The 13635-nt window shown below is 28.7% G+C and overlaps 6 protein-coding genes across 6 annotated transcripts; 4 read left to right on the top strand and 2 right to left on the bottom strand.

Annotated features, from left to right (window-relative positions):
• Positions 1 to 566: 566 nt before the first annotated feature.
• On the top strand, positions 567 to 1399 carry PPL_02095 (uncharacterized protein; the record flags this gene model as incomplete). The annotated part of the gene is made up of 3 exons (XM_020573090.1): positions 567 to 688; positions 780 to 1160; positions 1390 to 1399. The coding sequence occupies 3 exons, from the start codon at positions 567 to 569 to the stop codon at positions 1397 to 1399; spliced, it is 513 nt and encodes a 170-aa protein (XP_020437207.1).
• A 967-nt stretch (positions 1400 to 2366) lies between these two features.
• PPL_02094 (MAP1-LC3 domain-containing protein) lies at positions 2367 to 2828 on the top strand (the record flags this gene model as incomplete). The annotated part of the gene is made up of 2 exons (XM_020573089.1): positions 2367 to 2465; positions 2550 to 2828. 2 exons carry the CDS (start codon positions 2367 to 2369, stop codon positions 2826 to 2828), a joined length of 378 nt encoding a protein of 125 aa, XP_020437206.1.
• Positions 2829 to 3408: 580 nt separating this feature from the next.
• PPL_02093 (cysteine and histidine-rich domain-containing protein) lies at positions 3409 to 4563 on the bottom strand (the record flags this gene model as incomplete). The annotated part of the gene is made up of 3 exons (XM_020573088.1): positions 3409 to 3726; positions 3866 to 3946; positions 4039 to 4563. The coding sequence occupies 3 exons, from the start codon at positions 4561 to 4563 to the stop codon at positions 3409 to 3411; spliced, it is 924 nt and encodes a 307-aa protein (XP_020437205.1).
• A 1951-nt stretch (positions 4564 to 6514) lies between these two features.
• PPL_02092 (uncharacterized protein) lies at positions 6515 to 10701 on the top strand (the record flags this gene model as incomplete). The annotated part of the gene is made up of 9 exons (XM_020573087.1): positions 6515 to 7230; positions 7552 to 7715; positions 7789 to 7986; positions 8054 to 8203; positions 8273 to 8677; positions 8767 to 9021; positions 9103 to 9228; positions 9310 to 9375; positions 9443 to 10701. The coding sequence occupies 9 exons, from the start codon at positions 6515 to 6517 to the stop codon at positions 10699 to 10701; spliced, it is 3339 nt and encodes a 1112-aa protein (XP_020437204.1).
• Positions 10702 to 10921: 220 nt separating this feature from the next.
• PPL_02091 (uncharacterized protein) lies at positions 10922 to 12076 on the bottom strand (the record flags this gene model as incomplete). The annotated part of the gene is made up of 4 exons (XM_020573086.1): positions 10922 to 10927; positions 11359 to 11414; positions 11685 to 11755; positions 12066 to 12076. The coding sequence occupies 4 exons, from the start codon at positions 12074 to 12076 to the stop codon at positions 10922 to 10924; spliced, it is 144 nt and encodes a 47-aa protein (XP_020437203.1).
• Positions 12077 to 12282: 206 nt separating this feature from the next.
• On the top strand, positions 12283 to 13585 carry PPL_02090 (uncharacterized protein; the record flags this gene model as incomplete). The annotated part of the gene is made up of 5 exons (XM_020573085.1): positions 12283 to 12303; positions 12540 to 12737; positions 12836 to 13010; positions 13087 to 13283; positions 13475 to 13585. 5 exons carry the CDS (start codon positions 12283 to 12285, stop codon positions 13583 to 13585), a joined length of 702 nt encoding a protein of 233 aa, XP_020437202.1.
• Between the last annotated feature and the right edge of the window lie 50 nt (positions 13586 to 13635).

The raw sequence follows: 13635 nt of genomic DNA, 5'->3' as shown, positions 1-13635 counted from the left end.
AAGAAAAATCACCAAACCAGGTTGGTTACTATTAAATATATAAAGTCTTTTGATGGAGATATATCTTCCTGGTTGAAAAAAAATTTTGGGAATGAGGATAAGAATAGTAGATTAGATAATTAAGATTTGGAGAATTTCAATGTCCCAAATTTGTTAAATGGAGATGGTGAAAAAAACAATATTTTGAAAATTACTTTATTTTATGTTGTTGGGAGGAGGGACAATTTCAGAAATTTTCGTTCATTGTATTTTCTATTTTGAAATTTAAACAACAAAAAATTTCATAAATATCATGATTTTCGAAAGAACAGATTTTTCATCCTCAAAAAAAGGTAGATAAGCTCGTAAATGGGCTTGCAAGTCGATGAAATTTATGCAAAACCAAAAATTGGTTCCTACTTTACAAATTTTTTGTTTTTTTAATTTCTGATTTTTTTTTTTTTTTTTTTTCGAAAATCAGTTTGTTTGCGAGGTCCAACAACCTCTACCACCAAACAGAAAACCATCAATCTGTAAATCTTTTCTATTATCATACAATTAATTAATCAATATTATCTTTCATAAAAATGAACAAATCAATTTTATTACTTGTTTTGTTGGCCGTCGCTGTCACCTCAGCTGCCATCCAAAAACAAAAGTGTACCTGTACCTACCACACCGGTGAAACCCAAGTTATCACCGCCAAAGAGTATGTAATTAATTATTTTTAGATAAAACTATAACTAAATAGAAATAAAATATTAATTGTAATTGTTCTTTTTATCAAATAATTTTCATAGTCAAGCATCATGTAAATCAAAATGTGAAATTTTAGCCTCAATTCAAACCCCAACCTGTGATATCTCCACCTGTCTCTGTCAATGTCCAAAGGCCAACAGAAAATGTACCAACGGTGGTAGTGCTGCTGCTACTCACTCCTCCTCTGCTGGTGGTCATGCCGCTTCTGCTGGTGGTAGCTCTGCTGGTGGTTCCGCTGGTTCCGCTGGTTCCTCATCATCATCTGGTTCGGGTTCAGGTTGCTCTGGTTCCGGCTCATGTACCGGTTCAGGATCTGGAAGTGGTAGCGGTAGTGGTTCAGGATCTGGTAGTGGTAGCGGTAGTGGTTCAGGATCAGGATCAGGAATGGCCGAGAACTTCAAGCCATCTGAAGCATGCAATGGGTATGTAAACAAAAAAAAAAAAAAAACTATCAATTACATTTTTTATATTCTAACAAATTCTTTCTTTTTCAAATAAAAACAGAAACAAGTGCCCATGCGCTAATGAGCTCACCTCATACAGATTCCATTAAATGTACAAAATTGTTTAAAATTAATAATAAACAAATAATAGCCGACTATTTAATTTTCATAATACCCAATTTTTTTTTCTTTTTTTTTTTTACTTTAGTTTCTCTTAATTTACTGCTGATTGGTGATTTACAAAAGAAAAAAAGAAACATCATGATATTCTCTATCTTCTCTATAACCAATCTATTTATAATTTTGATAATATAAAGAGTCTCTTGGCTTGTAGCAATATAGATATTTTCCAAGATGAGACTGAATACCATCTATGATCCTTTTGTGTGCTCAAATACAAAATTGAATTGATGGGAAAGTTAGTGTATTTTCATAAATTATTGTTTCAATATCTCTTTTAAAAATTATAATGTAATAAACAATGTCATTTAGTATAATGTTCCCAGACAAGCAAAGAAATTAAATTTTCTGTTTTGCAAGAGAAAAAAAACTGTGAATTTTAGGATTTAGAAGATTTGATTTATTTATTTTTTTAATTTATTTTTTCAATTTTTTAAAAAAATGAGAATTCTTTTTTAATAATTACCAACCACTCACACAATATTATTATAATTTTTTGTTTTGTTTTTTTTTAATTATTTATTTATTAATTACACACACAGACACACAATAAATAAACCTCACTCACTAAACACTAATAATAGAATAACAACAATTAATCATTAATTAAAACCAACCAAGAAAGAAAACAACACAAAAAAAAATAATAAAATAATAACAATAAAGAAAAGAGAGTGAAAAGAAAAAGAAGAAAGTAGTAGTTATTAGTCTTGTTTTATTTAGTTTAGGCAGTCCACAAACTTCTATTTTAATTTCTTTGTTTTTTTTTTTTTTAAAAACATCATTTTTAACATTCTTTTAACCATCCAGGTTGTATTTATCTATTTTTACAATATATTTGTATAAATAATATATAATATAATAGTTATAATAGAATAATTTAATTTTTATTTATATATTTTTGTTTAATAACAATTTTTTTATTATAATTTATCAATTTTTTTCATTATTATCAGATAGATAATTGATAAATTAATTAGATAGATTAATTAGTACAACAAAGAAATGACTTTAATTTCAAAATCATTCCAAAACGAATACTCTCTAGACAGGAGAAAGCATATCTCTGCTAAGATTAGAAATAGATATAAGGATAGATTACCAGTATGTAGATACAAAGTTGGATAGATAGCAAGCTGATTGATTGATTGATGTGAATATTAATATATGTTTTTTATTTGTTATTAGATTATCGTAGAGAGAGCACCCAATAGTAATATACCAGAGATAAGCAAGAAAAAGTTTTTGGCACCATGCGATATGATCGTGTCAAAGTTTGTAATGGAGATCAGAAAACACCTCGAGGAGACAGGTCAAGCAACTGAAAAGACTGCCATCTTCCTCTTTGTAAAGAATAACACTGTGCTACCACCAACATCGAATCTCATCTCTACCATCTACGAGCTATACAAGAATGAAGATGGTTTCCTTTATATCACCTACTCTGGAGAGAACACCTTTGGTTAAACTTACAATAATTGATATTCGTTCTTCTTTTTTTTTTTTTTTTCAACCTCAAATAGTTCATCCATCAACAAACAAACAATGTATATAGTAATCTTGACAACATTAATAAATAACAACAATAATAACAACAATAACAACAACAACAATAACAACAATAGCTAAAACAAAAACAATAACATTAATCAAGTGATAACATTCTAAAGCAAAAACAAAAACAAAAAAAAAAAACAAAATAAGCTGACATGTTATAACTTAAAAAGTTAGATCAGTTAGTCAAAAATGTACTGTAAATAAACAAAATAAATACACTTTCATTAAGAAGATTTGTAAAGGTGTCATATTTATATGAGCATGCTCTTTAAAGAAGTTAACCATAAAAACAACATATGTTTATAAACTTATTCTCTTTGTTTTAATTTATCAATATACTTTATTTTGTTGTAATTCTAAACAGTTATGTTTTTGTTGTTATATTGTTGTTTTTTTATAATAAAATAAAACATTAATAGATTGATAGATTTGTTTTATCCTTTTTCTTTGTTTTTTTTTTTTTTTTTTTTGTTTAATTATTTCTTTTCTTTTAGACTTGATATCTATATAAATCGACCTCATTCTCTTCGAGCTTTGACCATGAGTCTTGTGGATCTTTGTAAAGTTTAATCTCAACTTTGGTGGAGAGAATCGAGAAGCTGCTCTTTGTTGTGCTGATAGAGTTGGCCAGCTTGAATGTCTTTTTGTAATACTTATCGTTTGGTAGTACTAAATCAACGCTGACGGTGTTTCTATCTACAAATTCAACTACTGACTTTTCTTTGTTTACATTCTTTGAGTAGATTGTAAAGTGAACACAATCGAATGATTGATACCAATCGTTTCTACATTCTACGAAATTTTCATTCTTTATAAACAACAAGTTGTTGTTAGTCAATTAATACCATAACAAGATTTACATTTTATGATTGAATTTAAATTGATTTGATTCTCTCACTCTCACTCACTCTCTCCTTACCTTTAACTCAATACATATATCAACTTACCTTTACTTCTGTTGGAATGAATTTATGTTTACCTTCTCTACATCCTTTGATCTTTAGAAACTCTTCAAAGAGAGCTGCTTTCTATAAATAAAGAAGATGATAAAATGTAATCGTTTGTTAGTTTGTTTTGTTTTGTTTTGTTTTGTTTTGTTTTGTTTTGATATGTTACTTACAGGTTTACAACATGCCCACCCTTTTGAACCTTCGTGGAATACAGCATCTCCAGGATGATATGTACAGGTTTCCTCTCTCGATTGTTCGTTGACGTAGGTAGCAGTGCAGCCGTTTCTTGTGCATTTAGCACCTTCTTTAATTATGGCATTGGGTTCATCGTTCAACTCTATATATTCTTTGACGGTGATCTGTGGTTTCGGTTGTGTTGTTACAGGTTTTGGATAGAATCTCTCCTTGTCGTGAGTACCATATACTTCACGACCATTTGAATCGATATTGGTTGGTGCTGCTGTTGTTGTTGTTTTAGCGGATGATGTAGTTGGTTGTTTTTCCTCTTTCTCTTTATGTTGACCAGTTGAACAACCTGGAATCTGTAGAAAATCATCAAAGTCTACGACACGTTTCGAACAACACGACCACCCTTTCATACCCTCGTGAAAGATAGCACTTCCAGGATGATAGCAACATTGTCCGACTGTTTCCTCAGTGTATTCTTTTCCACAACCATTGTTTCCACATTTCATTTTTTAAACTCTTGTTTTTTCTTTTTCTTTTTAATAAATAATATATCTCTGATAAATTATATATCAACTTTTTATTCGTTTTTTTTTAACAGTCAAAAACAAAATGACATCCATAAAGGGTCTAAACACAAAACCAACCAATCAAAAAAAAAAAAAAAAAAAATTTAAATTTATTAAAACTAGCAGAAGTTCATTAGGAATAATAATAAATGTTTGTTGTCTTTTAAGGTTATATTAAACTAATCATTTGTATTAAATCTCGATTTAACTTTAAAAAGTGTTAAATGATCAATAATTTTATCATAATGTAACTTTTATCCGATTTGAAAATAAAAATATATGATTTTTGGGAATAGAACACACAAACTATTCATATGAACATCGAAGCATTTAATGTTTAAATATTTAAAATGATTATGATTTGACTCAAACTCACAGCGAAATTCATAGATAAAATTTTACATTTTGGATTTGTTTTATTTTATTTTATTAAATCTGAATGTGTTTTGGTTTACCCCATCAACTAACTAACTATGTACCACAAATTATTTTACACTGATGTGATAATTATTCAGTAATATCGATATATAAACACAATACAAGTGCTCATTTCTTTGGATTTCGAAATTATTTTAAATCATAATAATAATCATAGAAGAAAAAAAAGTAGAGTATAGTTGTATTTACACTTTTAACAGTATTTTAGTTTCTATTCATAGTTAAGAGTAAAGAAATAGAGCTTATATATATATATAGAGTATGCATCCTACTCAATCAGTTTTTATTGATGTTAAAAAAAACAATAAACCACATTATGACTGATTAGCCTTTTTTTTTTTTGTTTTGTCAATCACTGTTTACAACTTTCATAAACGCATTTATTATTATCTTTTAAATTAAATCAAAATAAGCATAACACTTTCTTATTATTAATAGATAGTAAAATATATCATGATTTGATGTGATCACATCATTTTCATTAAATCAACTTTAAATTATCATCACACAAAAAAATTAATAATATTATACATCATCAGCAATACTTATTTAGTAATGATATAGTAGATAGATAATTATTGATTTGATCATCCCCAACAAACAAAATTGACTTACTCAATCAATTTAACATAAAATTAAACACGATACCACATCCACAACACAACAACAAACAACAACAATCAAAAAAGTCTATTTTGTAAATTCAATTTCGATTGTGTTTTGATCAATATTTCCATTCATCTTATCATATTTTGTATATACGAATATGAATTGATCAAAAACGTTAGATTAATAATTAAATATCTAACAAATAACATTAATATTAAATAATTATAATAATTTAAATAAAAACATAAATCAAATCACAAAATAAATAACAAAATTTAATTTTTTTTACATTATAAAAGAATAGAATAGACAGATAAAACAGATTGATATAAATAAATAAACTAACTTTTTTTTGTTTCTCCACAATATTTATAATAAACTATAAAAATAAAAACTTTAGACAATTAATTAATTAAAAATATCCAATTTTTTAATTTTATTTTATTATAATTAGATATATGATATCATATATATCTATCGATCTTAATATTCTTTTATTAAAATAATCACCCAACATCTTATTTTCCATTAAAAATATAAAAAAAATTCCCAAATCCATCATCTTTTGGATCATTTAACATAAAAATTAAGACAATCAGATCTTGAAGAACCACCAACCAAAACAACCCAAGCCATAAATCAGATCAGATCAGTCATTTAAAAAGTGATTGATACTTATTTCCTATATTCCTATATTCTTAATTTGTAATTTTATTTATTTATTTCTTTTAATTTTTGTAAAATATATTTATTTATTTATATATTTCTATTATTATTATTATTATTATTATTATTATTATTATTATTATTATTATTATATTATATTATTATAATTATTTAGAAAATGATGAACAATATAAGATTGTTACAGGATTATGAAATCGAAAACTATGGATCAACTAAAGGTATAAATGAACTATTGGATGAAGTTAGAAATGTCGTTGATATCTATTTTAATAATCCAATATCACACGACAACAATAACAACAACAATAACAGTAATAATAATAAAATATCACCAAGACAACCTGTATTTAAATCACCACCATCAACATCTGATTTTCAAAAGCAATCATCATTCGGACAACAATCACCTCTGAAAGTTTCAACTCGATTCCAATTGAATCCAGTCCAACAACAACAACCACCATCACCAACAAAATCACCTCATGCATATCAATATCAACAACAACAACAACCAACATCACCAACAAAAACTCCACCACAACTCTCACCAAATTCAACAAGACATCAACAGCAACAGCAACAACAAGCACACAACTACTCACTTGCTAATCAAAAGAAATCAGATGCCGCTTCATCATCGTTTATCGATGTAAGAACGATCGGTCTGAAAGAGTTGACTACTCTGTTGAATAGGAGACGTGAAGGATCCATACATATCAGAGCAATCAAACAAATTGCAACACTCTATCAGAATGCCAAGCAATCGCAATCGATAAAGAGTCGCTTCATCGATGAAATACTCCAAGGAAGTTGTCTGCGTTCACTCCTCTCGTTCCTAACACTACAGGAACCACTCAGTTGCGAATCGTTCGAGTATATCGCTCAGTTTGAATCGCTCTCACTGCTTGCAATGCTCACAGAGAATGACAATATCAAGCAGTTCATCAAGCAGACCGGTGATATCGCTACGATCGTCGGTGTCCTGAACTGGGCGTATCGCTTGGCCGACGACACCCCTCAGGAGTTGGTATTCCCACTGGTCACATTGATATCGAATCTTGCAACACAAGAATCGTGTGCCTATGTTCTCAAGCGATCGGGTGCGATCCATCCAATCTTTGAGTTGTCGACGAACGAGCGACTTCCCAACCAACTGAGAATTCTCGCAATCAATACACTCATCATATTCGCCAGCTACTCTGACCCAAAGATAAGTGAAACGATCATTGACAACTCGCTATCACTAAAGATACTGATACATCAGATTCAGCTGCACTCTGATATCGGTCCCAATGAGATAACCACTGAGTCAATATCTATTAAATTACTTGATCTATTATATCAAGTATCTGATTGTCGTATGTTTTATAACACAAAACATTAATAATAACAATCTAGATTATTACTAAAGCTTATTATTTAAATTTATAGCTAAAACAAGAGCATTTGCATGTGATAGTGGTATAGAAAAGTTGGTTGATTTACTAAAGGTCAACGAAATCTATCCACAATCATTGAATAGAGGTAACTATTATATCATTTCAAATACATCAAAGGAAGATCCAACTGCAAATAGAGCTACTCTACAGATTAAAGTATTGCAATGTTTAGAGAAACTATCTAACAATGGTATGGTATATCTATTAATATCTATGAATATTATAATAACTAATAAGTTTGGTTATAATGATTATAGAGAATAATAGATCAAAGATTGGTATGGCAGGAATATATAATTCACTTAGCTATCTTAAACCAATGTATAACATTCCACCTGATGTATTCCGTTGGAATACAACCATACTTGAAAAAGTATTGAAATTTATCATTCAACTATTATATAATGGTAATGTTTATTCTTTAATGTTAATTAATTAATAGCTAATCAATTATAACTATCTATCATTAATAATAGATCATGTTAAACAAGTATTTGTTGAAAAGAATGGTTGTAATATTATTGTATCGATGGTATCGTCAGAGTATTTGCCATCTACAGTGTTGTTATCGTGTGCTCAAGTGTTGGGACAGATAGTGACACCAAAGAAGACTGAGAACAGTCGTGTTTTCTACTCGGTTGACAAGGTCATGGGTAATGAGATCGTACCGTCACTGATGAAGCTATTAAAGTCGTATCCAGAGGAGAGAGCACTACAACTCTTGGTATGCAAAGTATTCACCAATCTCGGCACCAGAGATGAGAACAAACAATCCATCTTCCAAGAAGGTGGAATTCAACTACTACACAATCTGCTACTGACCAACGATGCAGATGTAATTGCAGCATCCTGTGAAACTATTGCTGTACTATCAAATAACAGTAAGTATATCGATCTTTACAGAGTTTGTTACAAAACGAATATTATATATTAATAATATTATTTATCTTTTTTATTTCATCCTATATAGAATTCATAAGAAAAGTATTAAGATTATTGAATTCAGTTGATATATTGATTGAACAACTTAATGGTAGTAATCAATTAATCAAAAAGAGTTGTATTCAAACACTCTACAATATATCGTGTGATGAAGAAGGTTTGGAGATTCTGTTGGACGACAGATCCGGTCTTTTACCTCAGACTCTAATATCATTACTATTTAGTAATGATGCACAGATTCAAATCTATACTATTAAATTATTAAGTATTTTAACTCAAGATGGTATGTTATCATAAATACAATATACAAAACAATAAGCTTATTTACTTTATTTTAAATTAATAATCTAATTATTATCTTTAGAACAATACTTGGATATATTCATAAATAAAGGTGGTATCCAAGCAGTACTCAACTCATTATACTCAAATAATGAGAATCTTCAATATAGTGTTCTTGAATTCTTAAACAAAGTTATACAAAGTAGCAGTAAGTAATTAGTATATCTAATAATGATACCTTATGAAAATTAATAACATTTATTTATATTCTTTTTTTATTTGTATATAGGAATAGTTCAAGCATCAATTCTTAATGATGGTATCATTGATAAGTTAAAGAAATTGTCAACTCATGGTAATGTTTACAAGATTTAATTCTATTTTTAATTAATATATTAACTGATTTTTATTATTTTTGATAGAAAATGTAACAAGACATTCATCTATTTTAGTACAACCTTTAAAGGCATTCTTAATGACAGTAAAGAATCTACAACCAAATACACCACCAGAATCACCACCTATTGAACATCATCGTTCACATTCCAACCAACAGTCAAGATCAAATGGCAATAATAATAATAATAATAGCAATAATAATAGCAATCAAAGTAGAGTCGGTAATAGTAACTCACAGTATCCTGCTCAACGATCACCACCACAAGCTAGATTAAACTCACCACCATCACCATCTGAACAACCTAAGCAACCAGACTACAAAAAGATTGAAGCTGTTCTAGGGAAATTGGACGTAGACCAACTGAGAAATGTCATTTTGGAAATGGTAAGACATGATCCAACCATATCAGAGATTCTACCTACCTCTATTAAAGGTGTAATAACTGGACAACCACAAGTATATAATAACAATAACAATAACAATAACTTTGGTAACGGTGGTGTTGTTAATCGTCAAACTTCTTCACCTCCACCACCTGTACAGCTATCTTACCGTCAACAACAACAACAGCAACAACAGCAACAACAATACAACCCATCAACTCCACCTCCTCCACCTCTACCTCAATATCAACAACAACAACAACAACCATCTAAACAATTGAATAAATCACCAACTTCTCAACCAAGAACTGGAGGTAATAACCAGAACAGAAAGAGTACTGGTAATACCAAGACGACTGCCTATGATTGTCTTATGGATGAGATAAGGGACAAGGTTGGAACCGGCAAGCTGAGACTGAGACACATCGATACTGAAGTGGAGACAGAGAACCGAAGAAAAGAAGAATTGATGCAGAAACAAAACGGTATACTCAAGGACATCGTTAACAATGCTCAGAAGCGACAGGTTGCAGTTTCCAATAAGCGAGTGCTAGTTGACTCAGGAACGATGACCGGTATGCGCATTTGGAAGAAGGATTTCGATCTTTGGAAGACCGAGATTCAAGCAATGTTTAGAAGAAACATCAACCTCACCATCCTCATATTCAGAATACTAGAGTCATTCGATATGGATTTCACATTCAAAGAGGCAATGGAGATCTCTCAGTATCCTTCGGAGGAACTGCTTTCTCATGCACTCATTCGTATTGGTTTCAACATAAAACAATCAACCTATACACAAGATAATGAAACCAAAGTAGAGTATCAAAGTATTTCAAAACCAACTGGAATGCCATTCAAGCTATTGTTGGCTACTATCTTGGACTATATGAAATAAATAAATTATATACATATTATTATTTTTCAAAAAAAAAAAAAAAGATTTACATAGTAATCATATAATAATCTTTTTAAAAAGATTCAATAACCAAGTGAAATAAAAATAGATTAAGATTTCTCCTTTTTACACTATTATTCCATAGCTGTGGGAAAATCAATATGGATCTCAATATATTGAAAGCAAGTAGAATTCTCAACTCTATAGAAATTATTTTTTTTTATTTCTAAATAAAAATTTATCAGAATTAAATTAATCAATTGTCTATTAAATAGATAGAGTAGAAAAAAGAATGTCTTTATCAAAGATTTAGAACACCTCCTGATTTTGATCAGTATCGAATATTGATTTGGGAACCATTTGATCATCTTAGTAATATAGAATGTCAAAATCACTGCTTGAAATAATCAATCAAGGAATAGAGTTTTTAAAACAAAGAAAGAAATTCTTCAAGAATCAAAAGTCAAATCAAAATGGATCTTTAGAAAAAATATAAGAAGAATGGGATAAATACCAAGATAAAGGATCTTTCTAAGTCCAACCCTTTAATCAATAAAAAAAAAGATTCTTTCCTTTCCAAAATAAAATTTTCTTTACAGATTCAATAATATGTATAAACAAACAAACTTTTTACTTTTGGTAAAAAGCTATCCTGACAGCTCTGGTATCTTCAACAAGATTACAGGGGTTACTACTATCTTGGTCTATATGAGCTAAATTATATATATTTTTTTTATTTTATTTCGAATTAAATTAAATTAAATTAAAAATAATATTTTATTATTTAATGATAAAGTATTTAATTATTTATTTAAAGATTTAAATCTAGCTGTGTGGTGGAATTGATGAAACAGATAGGATTTTTTCGTTAGTAGAGATGATCGCCAACTATGAAGTGAATATATACATTGATTAAATAGTTTTCATTAAGAAGTACTACTAAATGAATATTATTATCAATCCCATTTTGGTCGGCCATAAACTTCTCTCTGGTTCATCAATTCCACCCCACCGCTTCCATGATAGAATATCCTTACTCTTACAGTTCATCGTACTAAATTTATAAAATTTGAATAATTATCCAGTGAAGACTGTTCTTTACTATTTTGTATGTAAATTTAAATTAATAACAAAAAAAAAAACCTAAAAAAAAGATGAGAATAATGTTATCATACCTTAGTTCACCTGAATATTTATAAATAATATAATTGTTGAACTTATCAATAAATATAGTCCAACTGGATCTAAATAATATATAATTTGGTCATCAACTATTGTTATTGGTTTTAGTTCCTAGTATAGGTAGTGTAAAGATAATTAGTTGATCAACATCATATGGTGTAGTGTAGTATTCTAATACATACTTGAGTTTCATTATGTAGAGAATTATGCTCTTTTCTCTTAAAGTTCTTGATGTTGTTGGTATTTATTTCTTCGAGTAGGTTCTTTATTATTAAAAATTTTTAACTGATACTCTGTTCTTGTATAATGTTGTCATAACTAGACTTAGATCTTCTATAGATATAAACTTATATTAGAATAATATTCACTAGACGTAGTGTTAAATATGTATTTATATAAATGATCTTACTATTACTAGATGTATCTACTTCGACCTCAGAGTTATCGTCTAAACACCATTCTTCATCGTCATTGTTATAGCTAGGAAACTATTTGATTAGGTTCTGAAACTACTGGTATTGCTCAATACTTAAAAAGTTATTCAGACCTTGAAACAAAGGCAATGACCTTCATGGGAAAATTATTTATTTTTTTGAGCAACAAACAACTTTTTTTAAAAGTTCTGTTTATTTTTTTGTTAATTAATTTTCAAAAAGATAGTATTCATGATGATGAATAGTAATAGATTAAAAGAGATTGTCAAGAATCTTAAGCATTCTGTGATTGAAATCGAAGAGAAAATAGAAAAGTCAAACCAAGATTCAAGAGCCAACCATGTACATCTACAAAATAGAAATACCATCAATGATATCAATGTAATTACAAATATACAACACATCAATTTAATTAGAATTGTATTTGATTGCTTTCATTCATTGATTCATCTCTAACTTTATAATGAATTTATTATTAAAATAAACAACAACAATCAACAAACAATAATAAAAAAAAGCAAAAGAATAATGAACTATCTAAAAAGATTGAACAATATCAAGAATTGATTGATGAACTACAAAAGAAACTGGAAATACAAGATTACTATCTTGATGAATACAAGAGTAACTTTACAAGAGTTAATGAGCAAGTCAGACAAATAGATGAGAAATTCAATAGTTTTAAAGATGTTTGTAAGTATTCATCTCATTAATAACTATATATAAATACAACAAACTACTTATCATAGTATTACTTATCATTTAAAAGTTAACAAGATAACAAAACAACAAAAGGAACAAGAAGATGAGAGAACAAATCATATTAAAACTATACATTCATTGAATCAGTTGGTAAGAGATCTACAAAGTGAGAAACAGTCGTTACTCCAAGATAAGGAATCAAGTGATCTAAGATTACAATCACATACCAAGATTATAAATGAGAAGATTGAAGATTGTAAAAGAGTATGTTATAATAACAATATTAATAATATCATAACAATACTATACTATCAATAGATCTTTATTTTCATCGTCCATCCATCAATCGATCTATCTATCTACACCTTATTTTCCTATATGATTACTCACAGATCTCCTATCTATTATTTTGATTATAATCAATGTTTGTAAACCAATAATATCTACATCACTAGAACCAAGCAACTATTGAAAGCTATAGAGATGAGCTTACAAGATTGGAGAATGAAAAGAAAGAAATCTATAAATTGATGGATGAGAATATACGTTCAAATTTACATGCTTGATAGATATCTCTTAGAGATGATATCTCTCTCTTTTTGTAAAACCAGAAGAA

Source organism: Heterostelium album (genome assembly GCF_000004825.1).
Source record: "Heterostelium album PN500 unplaced genomic scaffold PPL_scaffold2, whole genome shotgun sequence".
NCBI classification, from domain to species: Eukaryota; Evosea; class Eumycetozoa; order Acytosteliales; family Acytosteliaceae; genus Heterostelium; species Heterostelium album.
Note: the sequence above shows the minus strand (reverse complement) of the source record. Positions and strands in the feature narration are given on the sequence as shown.